This window comes from Rhinatrema bivittatum, chromosome 16 (genome assembly GCF_901001135.1).
Source record: "Rhinatrema bivittatum chromosome 16, aRhiBiv1.1, whole genome shotgun sequence".
In the NCBI taxonomy this organism is placed as follows: Eukaryota; Metazoa; Chordata; class Amphibia; order Gymnophiona; family Rhinatrematidae; genus Rhinatrema; species Rhinatrema bivittatum.
Genome location: NC_042630.1, coordinates 41854787 through 41878736, shown reverse-complemented (window position 1 = coordinate 41878736; position 23950 = coordinate 41854787). Strand labels below are relative to the sequence as shown.

Here is a 23950-nt window from a genome sequence, read left to right as displayed (position 1 = left end):
CATTGGGTATGAGTGTGTTCTATTTAAAAATGTATTCTTGCACTTTGTGAAAAACCATCTTAGAACAATTCCCCTCCACGTCTTGGCTGGACTAATTGTGTTAAAGATGAGGAATTTAAATCCTTTATTTAATGGGCCCTTTTCTATCCAATGGGTCACAAGCAGAACCTGCTGCTTTTTTTCTTTTGAAGCAGCTTAAATGTTTCTAGGTACAAAATCTTTAATTTTCAAATTGTTTTCCCTATGTAAAGCAACCCACATGGCACCAGATTACATAAATGATAGGGATGTGCAGAGCAAAAGTTTATGTTCATAAGTCCATAAGTCGAAAGGGGGTCCCATTTGCGGTCAATATGGACATATGGAGAATTCCATAAGTTGAGTCGATGTCCCATTCGTGCAAATAAAAATTTAAACCCCTCACACCTCCTTAATCCCCCCCCCAAGACTTACCAAAAACTCCCTGGTGGTACAGCAGAGAGTCAGGACGCCATTTTCTGAACTCCTTTGCGAGGAGCACGTGACGTCAGCGTCACGTCGGAGTGACGCGGCGTCACGTGATTCCCCGCGCGATCGGCTCCGGGATCCTCGTTGCAACCCAAAAGGAACTTTGGCCAGCTGGGGGGGGGTCAGGAGGGCCCCCCCAAGCTGGCCAAAGTTCCTTTTGGGTGAAACGAGGGTCCCCCAGAGCGATCACGCGGGGAATCACGTGACGCCGCGTCACTCCGACGTGACGCCGACGTCACGTGCTCCTCGCAAAGGAATTCAGAATGGCGTCCTGACTCCCTGCTGTACAACCAGGGAGTTTTGTAAGTCTTGGGGGGGGATTAAGGAGGGTGAGGGGTTTAAATTTTATTTAGGATCAACAATCGCATTCCAACTTATTCAACATAGCTATGTTGAATAAGTTGGAAAATCCGATCGTTTTCCGCCTCATCACTTTTTTAAGTTAAAAAAAAAAAGTTGCGTTTTACATTTAAGTTCAAAACGAATGCACACCCCTAATAAATGACACCTGTGGATTCACAAGAAGTATGAGACCATAATTTCAGTGTCCGCTCACCAGAAACATTGTGTCACTCCTCTTAACGATCTGGATGGACTCCACACTGTCCACATGGAAAATGTGGGCAGTGTGGAGTCCACAGATTATCCCATCTGTAAAAGGTTTAAATGCACAAAACAACTTTATCTCAAATCTTAGTCCTAGTTAGAGTGAATGTAAGCAATTCTTGGAGCAACGTGTGTAATCTCTGAACATCCCAGTGTGTGCAGATACTATTCTGAACTTTCCATGTGCCAGGTAAGAGGAAGACAATAACCAATTTGAGGGCATCAAGTTAGTGGTGGATTTATTTATTTATCCGTTCTAGCCTGGAGTCCTTTTTAAATATTGAGGTTACAATAGCCACCCTCCAGTCTTCAGGTTACAATGGATGATTTTAATGATAGGTTACAACTTTTAACTAATAGGTCTGAAATTTCATTATTACTTCCTTCAGAACCCTGGGGTTTATACCATCCGGTCCAGGGGGATTTACTACTCTTCAGTTTGTCAGTCAGGCCTACTACATCTTCTAGGTTCACCATGATTTGATTCAGTTCATCTGAATCATGACCCAAGAAAACCTTCTCCAGAATGGGTATTTCCCCCAAATCCTCGTCAGTAAACACTGAAGCAAAGAAATTAATTTAATCTTTCTGTGATGGCCTTAGCTTCTCTAAGTGCCCCCTTTAACCCCATTTATTTATTTATTTATTTATAAATTTTTATATACCTGCCGCTCATCAAAGATATCACGTCGGTGTACAGTGAACAGGAACTTACGCCGGAGCGTTTTAACATTTAACAGAGTTATATAAGCGTTATACAATTAAACAATTAAAAAGGCAAGTATATAAATATTTGAACATAAATAAGTAGAATCTTTTAAAAAATAAAAACAGAACTATCATTTAGTTGTAACTTAACTGAGCTGAATTAAAACAACACTATAGAGTAAAGAGGGTTCAAGGAGAATAGGTAAAAGCTAAGGGAGAGGGTTAGAGGGTGATGGAGTTCTAAATTATATGTGGTAAGAGGGGAGCGATTGTGCTAATCTTAGATTAGGAGCAATTATATGGAAGGATCATTAGAGTAGGAGCAGAAATAGGGGAAGTTAGAGATGGTATATAGACAGAGGGTGTCGGGTAGAAAAGCAGGGCAGGTAAAGGAGGGGAGGACATATTTATTTCAAGTATAGGCATGTGTGAATAACCATGTCTTGAGTTTTTGCTTGAAAGTTTTTGGGAGATGGCTCAAGGCGCAGTTCGGTGGGCATGGTATTCCATAACAAAGGGCCAGCAAAAGAAAGCGCTCGCGCTTTGGTAGAAGCATAGTTATATAGTTTGGGCGAGGGGGTCGGTAATTTGGCAAGGTATTGATTTCTGGTGGGTTTAATAGAGTTTTGAAATTGTAGTGTAATTATTAAACCATTTCATTTCAGGATTGTGGAGGGCTTTATGGATAAGTGTTAGTGTCTTATAGTGTAATGCGAGATTGGATGGGGAGCCAGTGTAAATCCTTCAAAACTGGCGTAATGTGTTCCTTTGCGTTTGTATTAGTAAGGATGTGGGCTGCAGTATTTTGCAGGATTTGTAAGGGGCGGATGGCATTTTAGGTAGGCCTAGGAGGAGTGAATTGCAATAATCTGTTTTTGAAAACAGCATGCTTGTAAAACTGTCCGGAAATCAGATGTGTGAAGTAAAGGGTTCACAATTTTTTGAGTGTATGTAATTTGAAAAAACACTCTTTAGGATTGTGCTGATAAATTTTTGAGGGTCATTTGGGTCGTCAATAATGACCCTATGTCGCGGACTTGGTGGGAGAATTGTATGTGCGTCGATGTTATCATCTAATGGTCCAACCGACTCGCCTCGCAGGCTTTCTGCTTCAGATATATTTTTAAAAAAGTTTTTACAATGAGCTTTTGCCTCTATGACCAACTTCTTTTCAAAATTCTCTCTTAGCCTGTCTTATCAATGTCTTATATTTAACTTGCCAGCACTTATGCTTTATCCTATTTTATTACTGTTGGTCCTTCTTCCCAATGTTTCAATGAAGATCTTTTGGATAAAATATTCCTCTTTCACCTCATATTTTAACCATGCCAGTAATCAATTTTGCCTTCCTTCCACCTTTCTGAATGGTGGAATACATCTGGACTGTGCTTTCTAGGATGGTATTTTTAACAACATCCATGCCTCTTGCACACTTTTACCTTTGTAACTGGTCCTTTCAGTTTTTTTCTATTTTTTCTCAGTTTATCAAAGCTTCTCTTTTGAAAGTTTAGTGCTAAAGCTGTAGATTTACTTATTGCCCCCCCCCCCCTTCCTGCTATTAATTCAAATTCGATCATATTGTGATCACTATTGCTCCACTGAGAATTAGATCTAAAAATGCTCCCTCTCTCATTGGTTTCCTGAATCAATTACTTCATAAAACTGTCATTTATTCCATCCAGGGAACTTTATCTCTCTTGTATGTCCTGATGTTACATTTACCCAGTCGAGATTAGGGTTAGTGGAAATCTCCCATTATTACCGCATTACCAATTTGGCTAAGCTTACCTAATTTCTCTTAGCATTTCAACTGTCCATCTCACCATCTTGACCAGGTGGACGTAGTATACTCCTATCACTATACTTTTTCCCCAACACACAAGGGGTTAGCTACCCATAAACATTTGATTGTGCATTTGTCCTCATGCAGGATCTTTATCCTTTGGCCTCTATGCCATTCATTCCTATATTCTAGGTGCATAAAATCCTATACAGTATATTCAAAACCATGATTTATACTGGAGGCAGATAATTTATAATGCATATATTCATGCCATTTTGAAAATACTTGCATTTGTACTTTTAATCACTAGTTTGCTGATACCCTCCACCAGTATACCTACATCTCCAGGTTTCCTAGACTAGGACTTAATCCAGTTAATCTAGTCCCTCTCACTCTAAAACGGCAGCCTATAGAAAAGTCATACTTCACTTGCATCAGTCCATGAGTATAAAAATTGTAGGAGTAATTTTGTTAACTTATCTGCATATATCTCTTACAGAAAAGTGTACAATACCCTGAAAAGTTACTGGACAGATAGAGAAACAATGTCATAACATGTGAAACAAGATGGCTTGCCACTGATTTCCTCTCCTTCCCCTTTGACAATAATAACGCTGACAACTTTTGGCTTAACACACAAAAAAAGGCCGCAGTTTATTAACAATTAACCCTAGCCAGCAACACATTAATACAATAAACCAAAATATCCTTCCCCCTTTCCCCCCCCCCCCCTTCTTGCTCCGTTGAGCTCCTCTTCACTTACCATCGTGTTCAATGGTAAGTCAGCTCCTCTCCCTCCCTAAACTCACCCACCATGGCACCAGCGAGGGTAAGTGTGCAGCCTAGCATCAGCCCCCCCTTGCTCGTTAGGCCTTCCCGTGTTAGCAGCCCCAAAACTACACGGGCATTTCCCCCCCTCCACCATCCTTCCCCAGAAATACAATAACTTCCAATTCATGGCTCGGGTTTCCACCACAACAAAGGCAACCCTTGCCTGTGTTCTCCCAACTGCGGCCCTCTTAATTAGCTTGTCGCTCCAATCCCTCCTCCAGGGCATTGTTAAAGAGATCCATGCCTACATCCGAAAGATGTACACCATCTCCCAGGAAAACCCCCCACCACCACCTCCCAGGACAACTCATGCCTAATCCAAAAATCCCCTTGCTGCACCAACCATTTCCCAATTTGCCTGTTACCTTTTTCACCCCACTGCGCCATAAAGGCTCCTCATGATGCTTAAGGCGAATTATGATGTCTGATCATCCGATTTTTGTCCCCGGCAAACCATTCAGTATTTGTGCAAGGTCCTTCCTCATAATGGTCACCAAATTATGACACGTCAGTTTTCCAATGTCGTTCCCCCCCAAATGTATAATCAGGATTCTTGGGGCAACCCAACCTACGGACTTTACCCTGGAGGACAGAAAGCAGCTCCCCCCACCACATACCCCCTTTCCCAAACCATCGCACTCTCCATCTGTCTGCATTCATGTTCAAATTTCGCCATATGGCCTCTTGCCGGCCCTTCTTTGAGCGCAAATGAACATAGGAATGGCCCATGACCCAGACACATTCTCGCCCACTGTCTACCCTTTCAATGTCTGCAAAAACAAAATATTCGGGTAGGGTACTGATTTGCCTATCCCGAACCCCAACCTCTTTATTTACGCACGTAGGATTGAAAAACTGCTGACTTCCATCGACCTATTCTTTGGATCCTGTTTGCCGACCAACCCAACTCTGCAGCCGTAGTGGCCGCCCCTATTCAAAACGAATGTGTCAAATATACACTCGAATCCCACCCCACTGCAGTACTCGAGCAAATTGAAATACTGTTAACGGCGGACCCATCCTCGTGAACCAAAAGAAACCCCCTACCCTAGCCCTGACCTGCACGAAGTTCTGTGTACACCCTACTGGACATGTTTCCGCATCCCTTGCCTTTACCAATGAAATCCAACAGCCATTACCTAATTGATCTGTTTGGACTTCCGTATATGCAACTTCACACTCGCTATCATATACTCACACATCCTGTACCTTCATCCATACCCTCCATTCTGCGTCTTGGACTTAGCTACCAGTTCGCTAACAGCGCAGAGCCCCAAAGAACGCGAACACGAAAGCCACTTGAAAAAGCAAAACCGTCATAACGCGAACCGGCAAACTGCATCCAGTTGGCCGACCAGATGAACTAATTCCTGATAACGAATAGGCTTCCTCCGATCCCCTCTATGCTCATAACCCTCGCCGCCATCCCCTCAATATATGCCTTACTAAAAAAACTATTTTCCGGATCTCTTTCGCCACTTAACTTCTGAAAGAAGGCGAAAACCCGCCAACTGACACCTTACAGATCCTAACAAGTATCCAGCCCCTTTTGCCCACATAATGAACTGTACTACCTCCTCCTCCATACCGCCCCCGCCTACCCACCCCAAGCCCTCAGAAAACCGAGCTACCACTCACGTCCAGACACATAAGATTTCCACTCATTGGCGCCACCAATTGCCGAATCAATCCCCAGGTGTCATCCTGCCGATCTGCCACAACTGTTCGGGAAAGGCCTCTGCTCGCAGACTCGCTTGGGGTGCTTCGGACCGGAATGTGTCCCACTTGAAACGAGAAAGAGCATCAGCAATCAGATTCAAATTCCCCGGCACATGCCTCGCTCTTATCGTCATGTTCCAGTGCATACATAAGAACAACCATCTGCTGGCCACTGGCATCCCGCTCCGTGAATGCCTCTGTGGCTACTGCTGCTCTGCTCCGTGCAGTGTTTGAATGCCTACTCTTTATTCTGCCCTCTAGACTTGATGGATCCACAGGGTTTTATCCCACGCCCCTTTGAAGTCGTTCACAGTTTTAGACTTCACCACTTCCTCCAGAAGGGCATTCCAGGGATCCACCACCCTTTCCGTGAAGAATACTTCCTGACATTGGTGATTAGTCTTCCCTCCCTGGAGCCCTCAGCTCGTGACCTCTGGTTCTCCTGATTTTTTTCTGATGGAAAAGGTTTGTCGTTGTCTTTGGGATCATTAAAGTTTTTCAAGTATCTGAAAGTCTGAATCATATCACCCCCTGCTCCTCCTTTCCCTCCAGGGAGTACATATTTAGATTGTTCAATCTCTCCTCGTATGTCATCCAATGAAGAACCCTCCACCTTCCTGGTCGCCCTTCTCTGTACCGCCTCCATCTTGTCCTTGTCTCTTTGTAGATATGGTCTCCAGAACTGAACACAGTACTCCAGGTGAGGCCTCACCAAGGACCTGTACAAGGGGATAATCACTTCCCTTTTTCTTACTCGATATTCCTCTCTCTATGCAGCCCAGCATTCTTCTGGCTTTTGCTATCGCCTTGTCGCATTGTTTCGCAGACTTCATATTGTTAGACACTATCACCCCAAGGTCCTCTCTCCTGCTCCGTGCACAACAGCCCTTCTCCCTCTCCCCTCATCGAATACAGTTCATTCGGATTTCCACTCCCCATATGCATGACTCTGCACTTCTTGGCATTGAATCTCAGCTGCCAACATCTTCGACCACTCTTCCAGCTTCCTTAAATCCCGTCTCATTCTCTCCACTCCTTCCGGCGTGTCCACTCTGTTGCAGATCTTAGTGTCATCCGCAAAAAGACAAACCTTACCTTCTATTCCGTCCGCAATGTCGCTCACAAATATATTGAAGAGGACCGGTCCCAACACCGATCCTTGTGGTACACCCACTTAAAACCTACCTCCCTCTCTTCAGAGAGAGCTCCATTACCATCACACATTGTCTTCTGTCCGTCAACAAGTTTGCAATCCAGGTCACCACCTTGGCACTCACTCCTAAGCTTCTCATTTTATTCACCAGTCTCCTGTGTGGGACCGTATCAAAAGCTTTGCTGAAAATCCAAGTAGATGACATCGAGTTCTCTTCCTTGATCCAATTCCTTGGTTACCCAGGCAAAAAAGTCAAGATTTGTCTGGCAGGATCTTCCCCTGGTGAATCCATGCTGCTCTGGTCCAGCATTCTCTCCGACTGTAGATAGTTCATGGCTTTGTCTACTTTCAGTTTCACCCAGCTCTCCCATACATTTTCTAATGTAAATGGGAGTTACATCTACTCCACTCCCCTCCAGTATTTTGTTAACTAGGGGACGGTCCTTCTCCAGGGTCCTCCTTCGTGAACACAGAACAGAAGTATTCGTTTTAATATTTCTGCCCATTTCTTCGTCCTCGTCTCTCCCACACATTGATCCTTTCCACATTTCATTTCACTATACTACTTTGAACTTTTCTCTTTTCACTGATGTATCTGAAAAATGTTTTTGTCACCTCTTTACTTCCTTGGCAATCCTCTCTTCTGCTTGACTTTTTGCTCTCTTGATTATTTCTTCATCTCCCTCAGTTCTACCAGATATTCTTCTTGTGCTCCTCTCTTTGGTATTTCTTGAAAGCTGTTCTTTTAGCCTTTATTTTGTCAGCCACCTCCTTTGAGAACCAGATAGGTTTCATTTTTCTTTTGCTTTTCTTTACTTTTCTTTACTTTCTAACATATAGATTAGTTGACTTGGCAATTGCTTCTTTAGATTGGTCCACTGTTGATCCACATCTCTCATATCTCCCGGCCTTTTAGTTCTTCCTCCAGGTACTTCCCTATTTCATCAAAGTTTTGTGTTTTGAACTGCATAACGCGGGTTTTTGTGCTTCTTTCCGTATCTTTTTTGTGATATTAAACCATACCGTTTGATGATCACTGGTGCTGAGGTGGGCGCCCACCTGGACATCAGAGATGTTATCTCCATTAGTGAGTACTAAGTCAAGTATTGCTCCTTCTCTTGTGGGGTTCCATAACCATTTGTTTGAACAAAGATACTTGCAGGGCATCCACTATTTCTTTCTCTACTATTATTAGATTTTGCAGATGGGATTCTCCAGTTTACATCTGGCATATTAAAGTCTCCAATGATCACCACTTCTCCCTTCTTCCCTATCCTGTGGATGTCATTAACCAGATCTCTGTCCAGCTCATCTTTTTGGTTTGGAGGCCTGTAAACCACTCCAATAAAAATGGATTGTCCCATCTTTTTTTAGGTTGGCCCATAGTGAACATAAGAAACATAAGAAAATGCCATACTGGGTCAGACCAAGGGTCCATCAAGCCCAGCATCCTGTTTCCAACAGTGGCCAATCCAGGCCATAAGAACCTGGCAAGTACCCAAAAACTAAGTCTATTCCATGTAACCATTGTAACCATTGCTAATGGCAGTGCTTCTTCATTGCCCCATCTTCCTTGCAGCTCCGATGCTTGGATATTGTTTCTGACGTAAAGAGCCACTCCTCCCCCTTTCCTGTCCTCTCTGTCTTTCCTTAACAAGTTATAGCCCGGTATTGCCGTATCCCAGTCATGAGATTCCGTAAACCACGTTTCCGTGACAGCAACAACGTCCAAGTCCGCCTCCACCATTAGGGCTTGCAGATCTGGGATTTTATTGCCCAAACTACGAGCATTTGTGCTCATAGCTTTCCAGCTTTCTTCGTTCAGGTTACTGCTGTTTCTGGACTCCCTTTTGTGACCTCGTTAGTTGAGTTTTGTTATCCACTTTTTCCTTGCTTTGTGCAAGGGAAAGGATTAGTGCCTCTGATGGCAGAGATATCCATCACAGTGAGCCTTTTCCTTTGGTTTCTGATCTGGAATTTCGTCGTAGTTGAGCCAAGCCCAACCGTCATAATCCCTGAAAGCGCCTAATATGCTGTCCGCATAGGACTTCAACGCCCCATATTGAGAAGCATCGAAATGGCTGACTACACTAGCCAAACGAAGAAAACCCCTAACCCAATTCACAATATTCTTTGAAATTTTTGGTCCTGAACTTTCCCCTTTTCCCTTTTTTTAGCTCTCTTCTTCTCTCTTTTTCTCCCTCTCCGCCCTTCCAGTAATTTAAATATGTCAACGAACTTACGCTTACGGATTCTCTTAACTAATCATGTAGGAACTTCCTCCCACAATTCTGTTAAGGAAGCCAGCGCCGGATGCCCCGCATCCTGTCTCGGACCTTCGCATAATGCAGAAATCCTACCCTGACCCGCGCTAGTCGAACTGCTAGACGAAGACGAGGAGCTCGAAGAAGAGCTCCTAAGAGACCTTTTCCTTTTCTTTTTCTGTACCCTTCTGCCTTGTTTTATATGACCTTGCGTACCTGCTCCTTCGTGTTGCACCGCCGTCCTGCACCCCCTTCAGTTCCTTCGCTCACGCCCTTTCGGCCAGGCAGCTTGGTCTGCGATGATCGCCTTCTGCTTATCTCTCTCTGTGCCTCGGGCTCTCTCTCCTCCATGCCTCCTGCCTTGACGGACCTGGAACTTCTTCCCCATCCAGACCTGCAACAGACTCAAAATCCCTCTGCCCCCCGTCAAAACCCTTCCGTTCCGAAAGCATACCACTCCCCTCCCGCATATGCACTATATGCCCCAGGCTGACCATGCCCATATGCTAAATCCCGCCGCCTCCCCTTGCAAGATACCGTCTCTTTTGTTCCCTGCTGTCCCAAGGTAGCCACCCTCCGAAGCCCTGTGTTCCTTCCCCTGATCTCTCCAGCCCCCTTTCCTTTCCTCCTGCTCTTTATTGAAATAGTGCTTGAGAATATTCGCTAACACCTCCACAGGGATGCTGCGCTCCCTCATCTCCACCTCCCCTTGCGCCTTCCCGACGGAGGGTACTGGTCGCCGGCTGCTCTTATCCTTCTCCCCTTGAGCACCTGTAATTGGCCTTTTACGGCCCTGTCCTACTCTCTTATGGCCCACCGGGCTGCTTAACTCCCATGCTTTTTACCTCTGCTCCCTTTTCTCACACTGGCCTCACCAGCAGGCCCGAACTCTTTCTCTCCTACTGACCCTCCCACAAAACCCTTAGCTCGCCCCCTTCCATCCTTACTCCGCCCTCTAATAGGCGGAGCCTGGGAAGGAACCTCCCCTGCCCCGGCAAGAACCCTGGAAGGGAGTCGGGGCAGGGGCAGAGCCCGGCCGAGCCTGCACTTTGGAGAGCTCCTGGGAGGGGCCTCCTCCCCTTCGCTCTCCTCTGCAGCTCGAGGGAATCCTTCGACGAGCGGACGCGTTGGGGGGCGGACCAGGCCCTTATGACCCCACTCTTCAGTCGAGGGCAGGCCCCTTCGGAAAGTGCACGACAAATCGTGCTTGACAAGCCGAGGAGCGCCAGTAAGCAAAACAGGAGGCGTCAGGGAAGCAAGCTGATCATCCGGCTGGACCCCACTCTCCCCCAAATCGGAGAGGGTGAGAGTGGGGGGGCTGGGGGAGGGGGGAACTGAGGTAGCTGGGGCCAGGCACGCTGAGGGCACAGCGGAGGCAGTCGAGCCGCTGAGGGGAGTGCGGCTTATCCCGTACCTAGGAACCAGGCTGGGTGAGGGGGGGAACCGAGGAAGCTGGGGCCAGGCCCGCCGCGGGCGCAGTGGAGGCAATCGAGCCGCCGGGGGGGGCGACTTACCCCGTCCCTGGGGATCAAGCGAACCGGCACCTGGAGATCCATGTGGCTGGTTGCCGGAGCGGGCTGGCGGCTCGACGGCGTCGCGTCTGCTCTCGCAGCTTGCCTGTTCCTGTCTTTCCTCATCTCAAAAACCGCGAAAACCTCCTTCACTGACACTGCTCTAAAAAAACCCACGAAAAAGCGCAGTTGAGCCTCCACAACTAGCGAGACACAGAAAACAGGTTTCTGCCTCTTGCCTGCTGTTTCTGCCCAACTGACCAATGTGCCTCTAACCCGCTTTCAGCGCTCACACAGCCAATAGCAATGCAGCAATTTGAAATTGTTGCTACTGCCATTGCCTGCTTCCACTCTCTCGCCTCTTCCCTCAACCCCCTCTCTCCCTAAGCTAACTGCCACTTGTTCCCAGGTTAATAGTCACAGGGCAATACCTGCTTGCCCCGCTTCCTATTGTATCACTTAATGATAAAAGCATGTTTCTAATATCATAAAAGACAAAAAGTACTAAAGCTATAGTCAGAATGAAGGGAGAGGGATAATTATTTTAAAATATGTATCATGGGATTTAAATTGTAGTCTCACCATGACAAAGCTAATGATGATTTTTTTTTTCTCAACAGATCAGCTATGCCTCGGAGAACCTTTTAATGAGTGATGCTGTTAAGTTTCCTTATTTCTACCGGACAATACCTAATGAGCTGCACCTCTGCAAGGGAATATTAAAGATACTGAAGCATTTTGACTGGACCTGGGTTGGCATCATTGCATCTGATGATGAAAGCAGCATGAGGGCTCTCAATTTCCTGAAAGAAGGGATTGAGCAGAACAGTGGCTGTATTGAATTCACAGAAATATTCAGTCGCACCAATGACCTGTCAGCAGAGAAAATACATAAAATTAATGAGACTATATATACATCATCGACTAATGTGATCATATACTATTGTCATGGAGAAATTGCATATAATCTATTAGATAAAATAGACATATTGCAGGTGCCTGGCAAGGTCTGGATCACAACACATAAATCAGACTTTGTTTCAGATATATACGATATAAGTTTCAATACTAAGAATAAGAACAACACCTTGGCATTCACAACAGTAGAGAAGAACATTCCAAGCTTTTCAAAATTTGTGCAGGAGGTGAATCCTACCCTACTTCCGGAATATCATAAATTTAATTTCTTTTGGTGGAGCCTGTGTAACAGCAGTTGCCATAAGAGCATCATACGAACATGTAGCAGAGATGAACCAAGTGTCTTCATGAGACAGTGTACTGCCAAATTCCTTGGGAGCAGCTACAGTATATACAATGCTGTCTATGCCCTGGCACATGCACTGCATGACATGGTCACATCTGGCTCTGGAAACTCCATGCGGAGTGGAGAAAGTAAACATTTTGTGGATTATTTTCCATGGAAGGTAATGTTGATTGTTAAAGTTTAGTTTAGAAGAAAAGAAGGGATGTATAATGACACAAGGTGAAAGGGAATCCTTAAAGGGAGAAGGTAGCAAGAAATCTTTATTCTCTTACTGATGCTCAGAGCCCGGAGTCACAAAATGCTGCTCAGACTGGGATAATTTAGTAGAAGTGAAGCTGATGTTGTTGGGAGTGAGTATTTGAAAGGTCTTTAACCTGGCTGTATTTAACAAGTAAATATGCCCCTTAATGGAGAAAAAGGAGGTAAATGATTGAAATCACTCAGTACGGTAGGAAAATGAAGGACTGAGGGTTTTGAGGAGGAGAACACACCCTGGAGCTCCACCATCTAAATCAAATAATTGCGATGGAGAAGGTACAGAGAAGGGCTACCAAAATGATAAGGGGAATGGAACAACTCCCCTATGAGGAAAGACTAAAGAGGTTAGGACTTTTCAGCTTGGAGAAGAGACGACTGAGGGGGGATATGAAAGAGGTGTTTAAAATCATGAGAGGTCTAGAACGGGTAGATGTGAATCGGTTATTTACTCTTTCGGATAGTAGAAAGACTAGGGGGCACTCCATGAAGTTAGCATGGGGCACATTTAAAACTAAACGGAGAAAGTTCTTTTTTACTCAACGCACAATTAAACTCTGGAATTTGTTGCCAGGGGATGTGGTTAGTGCAGTTAGTATAGCTGTGTTTAAAAAAGGATTGGATAAGTTCTTGGAGGAGAAGTCCATTACCTGCTATTAATTAAGTTGACTTAGAAAATAGCCACTGCTATTACTAGCAACGGTAACATGGAATAGACTTAGTTTTTGGGTACTTGCCAGGTTCTTATGGCCTGGATTGGCCACTGTTGGAAACAGGATGCTGGGCTTGATGGACCCTTGGTCTGACCCAGTATGGCATTTTCTTATGTTCTTAAAAAGAAATCTCTCCTTGAAGCCATATACATTATTTATTTTAATCTTAGATTGATCAGATATCTTTTATTTTTCAATAAAATAGATATCAAATCCTTTATCTGATCTAGATATCTTTCTTTGCACAGAAGAAAGTGATAATATGATTTCTAGAATGAGAAAAAGCTTTCTGATGTGTGTTGCTCTGGAGGTGGTGGAGTGCAGCTTTGTGGAGAGAGCTATCTTACCTGTGAAGAAGTGGGGAAGCTGTAGTGTTGTTAACTTCCCAGAAATTGCTTTCTGGGCTGTGTCCAGCCAGGATCCCACTGATTCCTATTAAACCCACCTTATTCATCAACCTATTCTTAAGTGCTGGCCAGCAGTTTATTACCGGGTCTGAACAACTATTGTGTTGCTTTGCTAAGGCTCTGGCAGATTGTTCCAGCCCAGTTGAAGAGATTCAGCAGCTTAATATTATTTTTCCTTTTTTCTTGTAGGAACTGTAAATTCTTTTTCTGTTAGACATCCATAGAGAAGGAGAAAGTTTCAGTCAGAGCTCAGTTGAGCTAGGAGATCCTTTTCTTGTTTTTGTGAACCCAGCCCATTCTTAGAGAGAGGATCACACCCTTAATTAACTGGTCTGGTTACCCAGCTTTTGTAGTGTGCAAGGAAAAAGGACTTTAACTCTGCTAGAATATTGCTGAAGTATTGGAAATCTTGTTTTTTTTCTCTCTTTCTTCCCAACCATGATTTCAACAGAGCAGATTCAATATCTAGGAAAAGTGTTTATCCTCCAAATGCAATATTCAGAGTATAATCACTCAACAGAAGCAACACCTCTCGATAGTTATCTCACACAAGCTAAGTGTAAACACTAATAGAGGGAAATAGTATTATACCTATTCACCACAAACCATATATCAAACTAGACTGGAGACAATTAGGGATGTGAATCGTTTTAGGACGATTAAAATTATCGTCCGTTAATTTTAATATCGTCTTAAACCGTTATGGAACACAATACAATAGAGATTCTAACGATTTATCGTTATAAATCGTTAGAATCGTGAGCCGGCACACTAAAACCCCCTAAAACCCACCCCCGACCCTTTAAATTAAATCCCCCACCCTCCCGAACCCCCCCCCAAATGACTTAAATAACCTGCGGGTCCAGCGGCGGTCCGGAACGGCAGCGGTCTGGAACGGGCTCCTGCTCCTCAATCTTGTTGTCTTCAGCCGGCGCCATTTTCCAAAATGGCGGCGAAAAATGGCGGCGGCCATAGACGAACACGATTGGACGGCAGGAAGTCCTTCCGGACCCCCGCTGGACTTTTGGCAAGTCTCGTGGGGGTCAGGAGGCCCCCCACAAGCTGGCCAAAAGTTCCTGGAGGTCCAGCGGGGGTCAGGGAGCGATTTCCCGCCGCGAATCGTTTTCGTACGGAAAATGGCGCCGGCAGGAGATCGACTGCAGGAGGTTGTTCAGCGAGGCGCCAGAAACCCTCGCTGAACGACCTCCTGCAGTCGATCTCCTGCCGGCGCCATTTTCCGTACGAAAACGATTCGCGGCGGGAAATCGCTCCCTGACCCCCGCTGGACCTCCAGGAACTTTTGGCCAGCTTGTGGGGGGCCTCCTGACCCCCACGAGACTTGCCAAAAGTCCAGCGGGGGTCCGGAAGGACCTCCTGCCGTCCAATCGTGTTCGTCTATGGCCGCCGCCATTTTTCGGCGCCATTTTGGAAAATGGCGCCGGCTGAAGACAACAAGATTGAGGAGCAGGAGCCCGTTCCGGACCGCTGCCGTTCCGGACCGCCGCTGGACCCGCAGGTTATTTAAGTCATTTGGGGGGGGTTCGGGAGGGTGGGGGATTTAATTTAAAGGGTCGGGGGTGGGGTTTTAGGAGGTTTTAATGTGCCGGGTTTGCGATTTTTCGATTTTTCGATTTTTCACGATTTTTCACGATATTTTACCCCCCCAAACGGCAACAATACGATTCCCTCCCCCTCCCAGCCGAAATCGATCGTTAAGACGATCGAGGACACGATTCACATCCCTAGAGACAATATCATAGGCTAGTGCTCACAATGGAATTTCGATCCGCTGTCTCTCGCCCTCAATGGGCCGCAGGCAGTAATCAGCCTGTGAGCTCAAATGATTTTTAATCATCTATTGTCTCCTGTCTACCCACCCCTCACTCCAAAAAACATATTTTATTTAATCAAATAGTATATCAACCATTAAAGTGGAAATTATCAAAGCAGCTGAACATATATATTTCTCAGAATCTATTACTTTTTACCGGCTTAGTAACCCATAGATATTTAACAAAAATATTGAGGCACAAAAGTGGTCACTCAAATATCAAAAAATATACAAAGGCGTGAATCGCCATGTTGTGAACTTGAGCTTTATGATTCTGGCGTTCCGGAACTGAATGAAAATAATACACCGGTGACATAGTGATCTGTCATCTTCATTCCCCTTGAAAAAGACTCCTTGTGAGTCGAAACATGGACCATGTCGGGGTGAACAATGGAAGTATATTTTTTGATATTTGAGTGACCACTTTTGTGCCGCAATATTTTTGTTAAATATCTATGGGTTACTAAGCCGGTAAAAAGTAATAGATTCTGAGAAATATATATGTTCAGCTGCTTTGATAATTTTGCACTTTAATGGTTGATATACTATTTGATTAAATAAAATATGTTTTTTGGAGTGAGGGGTGGGTAGACAGGAGACAATAGATGATTAAAAATCGTTTGAGCTCACAGGCTGATTACTGCCTGCGGCCCATTGAGGGCAAGAGACAGCGGATCGAAATTCCATTGTAAGCACTAGCCTATGATATTGTCTCCAGTCTAGTTTGATATATGGTTTGTGGTGAATAGATATTCAGAGTATAACCATAAATATCAAACCCTCCAAACATAATATCAAAAATTGCAGTAGATAAATCAGCTACATAATCAACAGACTTTCACATGCAATACCAAGAATTGCTGCCAATCAGCCAGCATTTGGAAACATTGCATAACTAAAACTACCAACATTTAGAAAATCTGATACAAAGAAATGATTTGAGGGGAATATGGGGCACCACTGCCGGCTTATGAGCCAATGAGACTTACATTTTCACCATTACCCAGCATTCTTTTCTGTCATTGTAAATAAATTCTGTTGGGTAATACTACTTATGGGAAAGGCTCTGAAATTGGCCACCTCTTTTATACGCTGGCATGGGATATGCTTCTCCAAGAATTTCAGAAATATTTTTTGGCCCCCCTCGCCAGAAACGTGCCGCTGAGAGAGGCTTACTACAACGGCATTAAGGAACAGTCTAGGCCCTATCATTTGCTGCTGACTTCCTCCAGCAAAAAGCAGATGTGCCTGCGGGGTTTGTGTGTGAATAGGAACCTTTCTGGGCTCTGTGTGTGTGTATGAATGGGAATCTGCTTCAGTGTGTGTGTGTGCGTGTGAATAGGAACCTGTCTGGTATGGGTGTGTGTGTCAATGGGAACCTGTCTGAAGTGTGTGTATGTGTGAACGTGAGCCTGCCTTTGTGTGTAAAGAAAGTTTGTGTGCCCTCTAATCCACTAGATGCTCTGGATGACTAGAAATGACATTTTCAAGCATGAAGAATGGTGAATTTTTCTTCCTTGTCGTTTTAATTATTGTGTCTGCCATTTTGAAGTATTTTATTGCTGTTTGGAAATTGTTTTAAATTTTGTATGATAGCTTAATTATTGAATGCTATTCTGTTCCTTAGCTTGTTGGAAATGTTATTTTTATTAGTGTGGTTCTACTAATAGGCTTGATTAATATTCCATGATTTTATTGTTTGATGATTTATGAGGACTGGTGATGTTTGTTTCCCCGTTGCTGCATTGCATACAGAATCTGACTTGTTACACTTTCCAGTCCAGTTTCTGTCCCTGTGATTCTATTTATACTTCATGATCTCCTTATTCTGTATTCAGGGAGGCTGAATCTGTGCTCTGCATGTTTAGCTGAGGTGGGGTATTCTGCTAGCATGTATTTTCTATGGAAGGATTTTTAGCAGCCTGGTTTCATTACTTTTCCCACAGGACATTTATTTTTGTTTTAAGGCCTGGTGTAATATTTGCAGTGTTTCCTTTTCATAGATAGGATTGAGTGCTGGCAGTTAGTACTGTTTTAGTATGGGAAGTTTACTATATCATTATTGTCATTTAGTTTACTCAAGACTTTCTGAGAACCAAACCCAGACCCAGCATGTCGCAATAGGCCTAATACCCTATTGCTTTACTAGGTGCTTTACAAGAGCAGTGCAGGCCAGCCGGCACCGTTTTTACATACCAGTTAGTGGCTGACTCCTGCCCAGTTTTGTCATAGATGTTCAGGAGGTGGAGTCAATTTTAAAAGTTTAGATTGTCAGAGGGAGCAAGCCATAGAGTGTGAGAATGACAGTTTCTGCTGTGTTTTGGTTCCTGGGAAAACAACATTCTGTGTGGGGGTTTTTTTTTTTTAAAGAAATAAGGAAGGGGCAGCACAGTTATTGATCACTCAGGGCTGCATAACTGATAGCAGCAGTCCTGCCATGGCTGCCGGGGGACCTCACCCTGCCCAGCGGCAGAGGTGGAGGAGGGTAAGTGACTGAAAGGGAAGACAAGGGATTAGAGGAATGCATGAGGTGAGTGACTAAGAGGGAAGGGGTGGGGTAGTGAGTGACTGAAAGGGAAAGGGGACCAGTGATGGAGACAGGGCTGAGTGACTGAGGGAAGGGAAAAGGGACAGGTGAGTGAGACTGAAGGAGAGGAAGAGTGAGGAAGTGGAAGAGGGGAGGAAGAAGAGAAGGTAGAAGAGTTCTATTTTTGTGTGTGTGTATGATAGAGAAAGGAAAAAGTTTGTGTATTTCCTTCTCCCTTCTCCCCTCTCCCCCTTCTTCTTGTCATTATTCCATGACAATCTCAGGGTGACTGAAAATCAAAAGTTCCCAGGTATAGAGAAGGGAATTTCTTTATCTTTTTATATTCATTTTTTGTAAATATTTTAATTTTTTAAATTCTATTTTTATTTATTAGATGCTCTGTAATCTGTTTTGAAATACTGTTTTTATTCATATGGTTTAGTATTATGATTGATTTATATTTCTTTATTTTGTTTTATGAGGAATGATAATGATTCTGTTTTTGCATTATTGCACTGCGTATGAGTCTGGCTGGGAGGTCTGAGAGGGGAGAGGAGGCTCATGAGCAAGACTGCTGGGGAGTGGAATATTAGAGGGAGCAAGAATGCGGGGAATGCAAGGGGAGAAGGACCAAGACTGCTGGGAAAACCCCTGGCAGTGCCCACAGGCAGGGACAGGAGAAGCAGAGTGAGCCATGCTGTGATGCAGTCTGTCTCTGCTGCAGCATATAGATCAGTTGCAGTAGTTTTGTGGAGGCCTTCCCTTTGCCTCCCGAAGTCCAACATTGCCTCAGAAGGGGGGAGGGCCCAGAATGACTGATCGATCACTCGTCTGATAGCCGCAGCAGAGAGAGAAGGAAGCACCATCCAGCGCCGCAGAGAGACCTGGCTCCCATGCCTTCCACGGTCTCTCCGTCCCTTGTGTGTGTGTGTGTGGGGGGGGGGGGGGGGGGCGAGGGGGCAGAACCTGTGCTGCTGCTGCTGCGGCAGATCTGTGCGATGATCGCTTTTGGTAGCTGCACAGAAAATCATTGATGGCAGACTGGATGGGCCTTTTTGGTCTATTTTGTTATTTACTATCAGGTCGATACAGTAAAGTGTGCTCCGTCGGAGCGCACTGTCAGCCTGCTCTGGACGCGTGTTTTCCCTTACCCCTTATTCAGTAAGGGGAGGAAAACACGCAGCCCACCCGCGGCACCTAATAGCGCCCTCAACATGCAAATGCATGTTGATGGCCCTATTAGGTATGCGCGCGGGATCCAGTAAGTAAAATGTGCAGCCAAGCCGCACATTTTACTCTAAGAAATTAGCGCCGACCCAAAGGTCGGCGCTAATTTCTTCCGGCGCCAGGAGAGTGCACAGAAAAGCAGTAAAAACTGCTTTTCTGTGCACCCTCCGACTTAATATCATGGCGATATTAAGTCGGAGGTCCCCAAAAGTAAAAAAAAAAAAAAAAAAAAATTTGAATTCGGCCCGCGGCTGTCGGGCCGTAAACCGGATGCTCAATTTTGCCGGCGTCCGGTTTCCGAGCCCGTGGCTGTCAGCGGGCTCGAGAACCGACGCCGGCAAAATTGAGCGTCGGCTGTCAAACCCGCTGACAGCCGCCGCTCCAGGCCAAAAGGAGGCGCTAGGGACGCGTTAGTGTCCCTAGCGCCTCCTTTCCCTCGTTTGCACCGCGTCGCCTAATTTGCATGCTGGAGCATACTGGATAGCTCGCACCGGCGAAGGGCCGGTGCGTGCACCGGGAGAGCGGGCGTTCGTCCGCTCTCCCGCGGTTTTACAGTATCGGGCTGTATGTTACTATGTTCAAATCCATTTTTACAGGCTAAAGAGTGCTTTCTTGACTGGAAGGCGTCTTTTGTAAATTGTCCACAATACATGTGGCTTAAAGTCCATGGGCAGCAATGGAAAGAGTTATAGTGGGGCTTGGGACTCTGTGCTGACTATTGTTAGGTCAGATGCTATTTTCTAAGAGAAAGTGTCCATGTAGTTTCCTTCTTTGACAATTGGTACAATGTCTGAGGATAAAAAGTACCCCCCCCCCCCCGACCTTGCAGATATTTTAAAGTTGCCCCTTTTATGGCAAAATTTGCTTACAAAAACCAGGGGACAAGGAGCAATGGTTTTATTTCAGTGGCATTTTAAAGATTTATTCATGCAATCTCAATTTTCAAATAGCCATGGAAACAGTGAGCAGTATTTCTGAAATTAGTTTGATTATCCTACAGTCAATGACAATTTGGGCAAAAAATAGTTACCGCATCTTAAAAAACACATGGCAGAACTAAGAAAGGTAGGGAAGAAGTTAACCAAAATAATAAAGGGTTCTTCTATTAGGAAAGGCTAAAGAGGTTAGGATGCTTCAGACTGGAGAAGAGAAGGCTGAGGGGAGATATGATAGAGGTCTATAATATAATGAGTGGAGTGCAACGGGTAATGCAAATTGTTTGTTTACTCTTTCAAAAAGTGCAAAACTAGGGGACACTCAATGAAGTTACTAGGTGAAATACTTAAGACAAATAGGAGAAAATATTTCTTATTCATCACATAATTAAACTCTAGAATTTGTTGCCGGAGGAAGTGGTGAAAGCTGTTATTGTAGTTTGCTTTAAAAAAGATTTAGGCAAGTTCCTGGATAAAATGTCCATAAAGCATTATTAAGGTGAAATTGGGAGGAATCCACTGCTTATCCGTGGGATAAGTGACATGGCATCTATTGACTTTTGGGGATCCTGCCAGGTATTTGTAACCTAGATTGGCCACTTTGAAACAGGATACTGGGCTTGATGGACCTTTGGTCTGACCCAATATGGAAAACTTAGGTTCATATGTTCTAACATTTTTTAAAAAAGAAAAAAAAATGAAACAGAGGTTCACTTATTTGTTTTACTGCGTACATCAGTAATTAGAGATGTGAATCGTGTGATCGATCCTCTTAACGATCGATTTCGGCTGGGAAGGGGAGGGAATCGGATCGTCGCAGTTTGGTTTTTTTAAATATCGTGTAAATCGTGTAAATCGAAAACCGGCACACTAAAACATCCCTAAAACCCACCCGACCCTTTAAAATAAATCCCCCACCCTCCCGAACCCCCCCAAAATGCCTTATATTACCTGGGGTCCAGAGGAAGGGTCCCGGTGTGATCTTTTACTCTCGGACCTCCGGTGCGTTGTAGAAATGGCGCCGGCGCCATTTTGTTTTTTTGTCCCCCGACATCAGGAGCGCCATTTTGTACAGAAAAACGATTCGCGTGCAGGAAGTCGTTCCCGGACCCCCGCTGGACTTTTGGCAAGTCTTGTGGGGGTCAGGAGGCCCCCCCAAGCTGGCCAAAAGTCCCTGGGGGTCCAGCGGGGGTCCGGGAGCGATCTCCTACGCTCCTGACGTCGGGGGACAAAAAACAAAATGGCGCCAGCGCTACCTTTGACCTGTCATATGACAAGGCAAAGGTAGCGCCAGTGCCATTTCTACAACGCACTGGAGGCCTGAGAGTAAAAGATCACACCAGGACCCTCCCTCTGGACCCCAGGTAATTTAAGGCATTTTGGGGGGGTTCGGGAGGGTGGGGGATTTATTTTAAAGGGTCGGGGTGGGTTTTAGGGTTGTTTTAGTGTGCCGGTTTTCCCCTCCTCCCCCTTCCCCTCCCCCTTCCCCCGATTTACGATTTGTTGACGATAAATCGGGGGAATTGTTATTGTATCGCAGCTGTAACGATTTTTGACGATTTAAAATATATCGGACGATATTTTAAATCGTCAAAAAACAATTCACATCCCTATCAGTAATAGAGAAATAAATTAGAATGGAGTCCTAAAATAAATACATGTGTGGATATTCAGTCAAGGATATGCATTTGATTTCAGTTTGTAAATGATTGATATAATATATTATATACAACTTTATCTAATTTAGCTCAAATAAGGGAAAATGTGTTTGTTTTTATATATTGTGTATGCCTGAAAATATTTGAGCCACATTGCATTTTGGGACACCCCTGAAAAGTTACCCTTTGTTCCTTAGCTCAATCACTATCTGAGGAACCTCCACTTTAAGAATGTTTTAGGTGAAGATCTATCTTTTGATGAGAATGGTGACTTCTCCGGGGGATATTATATTATAAATCCAGTCTTTCTAGCCAATAAGATACAGAATATTGAAGTTGTTGGAGGTTATAACCCAAATGCTCCCTCGGGACAGGATTTCATCATCAATGAGAAGGCGATCGTATGGGAAAGCGCATTTACCCAGGTTAGAGTTAAGGCACATTATAGCATGAAAGAAGGCACTGAATCATGGAAATATCATTTATAACAAGTATGGAAAGATGGGAAAGTTTTGTTTCATTTTTTTGGAGGGATTTCCTCACAAATTTTGTTTCATGTAATGTTTACTTCATTGATCTATTTAAAAAAAAATAAAAGAAATAAACATTGAAACCTCTAAAAAAAAACTGGAAAAAGAAGTATGAAAAGGGACCTCCCAGGGCCTCTGGAGCACCCAACTCATCCCTTTTAACTGGAAAAATACCAGGGCCAGGAATTTCCATGGCCCTCACTGACCCATCCGAGAAGGACCTGCAGATGAAGCCTAGCCCTGGCCCAAGCTGTGGCCTTGCATGGAGCCCAGGCTGAGGTCATGGCTACCTGCCATGACCTAAGCATCTGCAAGGCTGAGGCTTCAGCCTGGGCCTATGCACTGGGGGCCAGCTAGTCCCAATGGTGTGACCTTGAATAGGCTTTGCCCACAGTAGAATGCCACAACCTTGGCCTAGGCCTTATGCGAGGCCCCACCTTAAAGCCTAGGCCCAATCATCAACAGTTTTTTTTAAATACGTTTTCAAAACAAAATGAGATTCTGAGGAAATTTTGTTGGAATTTCTCTTGTTCCATTTTGAAAAAGATCCAAACTGAAATAGGAAAATGTGTCTCATTTCCTATTTTGTTTCTCCCAAATGCTAATTACTAATTCATAATATTATGAATGCTCAGAAGGGCTGCTATGTGATTAGGTGCCAAAAATACTGACTTATCCTAAGATAAAGAGGGACAGACTTTGTAAATCTCATTTTAATCTATAAGAGAATGACAATTTATACCTAGAGAATTTAGGGAGGAACAAGGAGAAATTACATTAGACAGATGGGCTTTCACATAAAGAGACTCTCAAGGATGCCAATAACTTCCACACTATCCATAAAGTCCCATATTTTTTCTGTTATTCTAATAGAAATGATCACAAATAACTGTATTCTCTTACCAGCTAATGGAGGGAGCAGAAATAATGCTATATGCTTTTGATTACAATTCTTGATTTCAAAGTTCATCTATGAAGTTTTTGTATACAGGAAAGGATTAATTCCCAGCTAAACTAAAACCTCCGACGCCAGATGGAAAGGAGTTTCACATTTTATATTTTATCAGACAGGGCTCATACCTCACAGTCATAATCTGCTGAGTACACTGGAAAGGAATTCATCAAAATAAATGGTTTGAATTTTCACATATGTGAAGAGAAACTAGAAACAATTACAGCCCAACCTAACAGATGCTTTTCTCAAAACTTAGACACCTCCACAGTCCAAATGCAGTCAGAGTTGCCCTCCAGGATTCAGGAAATTAACCAGTAAAGAAAAACCCATCTGCTGCTATGATTGTATTCCCTGTCCAGATGGAGAGGCCTCCAACCAAACTGGTAGGTGATTTGATATAAAATGTGGAGGGTTCATGGCTGCAAATTATTAATTTTGACCACTGTTAGAAAACTCAAAGGTCTTCAAAGCTTATGAAGAAGATCAAATTCCCATATAGTGTTCTCAATTATTCCCCTGTTAGGCTTTCATTTTTTTAATATAAAAATGAAAACAGTTATTATAGT

The 23950-nt window shown here is 44.2% G+C and overlaps 1 protein-coding gene across 1 annotated transcript in view; it reads left to right on the top strand.

The window, feature by feature from the left end:
- Positions 1–23950, top strand: part of LOC115077509 (vomeronasal type-2 receptor 26-like) — a 57587-nt gene that overhangs the window by 6949 nt on the left and 26688 nt on the right. The window contains exons 2-4 of the mRNA XM_029579800.1: positions 11703–12506; positions 22097–22324; positions 23641–23767. Of these exons, the coding sequence (XP_029435660.1) occupies positions 11703–12506; positions 22097–22324; positions 23641–23767 (1159 nt within the window). The remainder of the gene's footprint in view (positions 1–11702; positions 12507–22096; positions 22325–23640; positions 23768–23950) is intronic.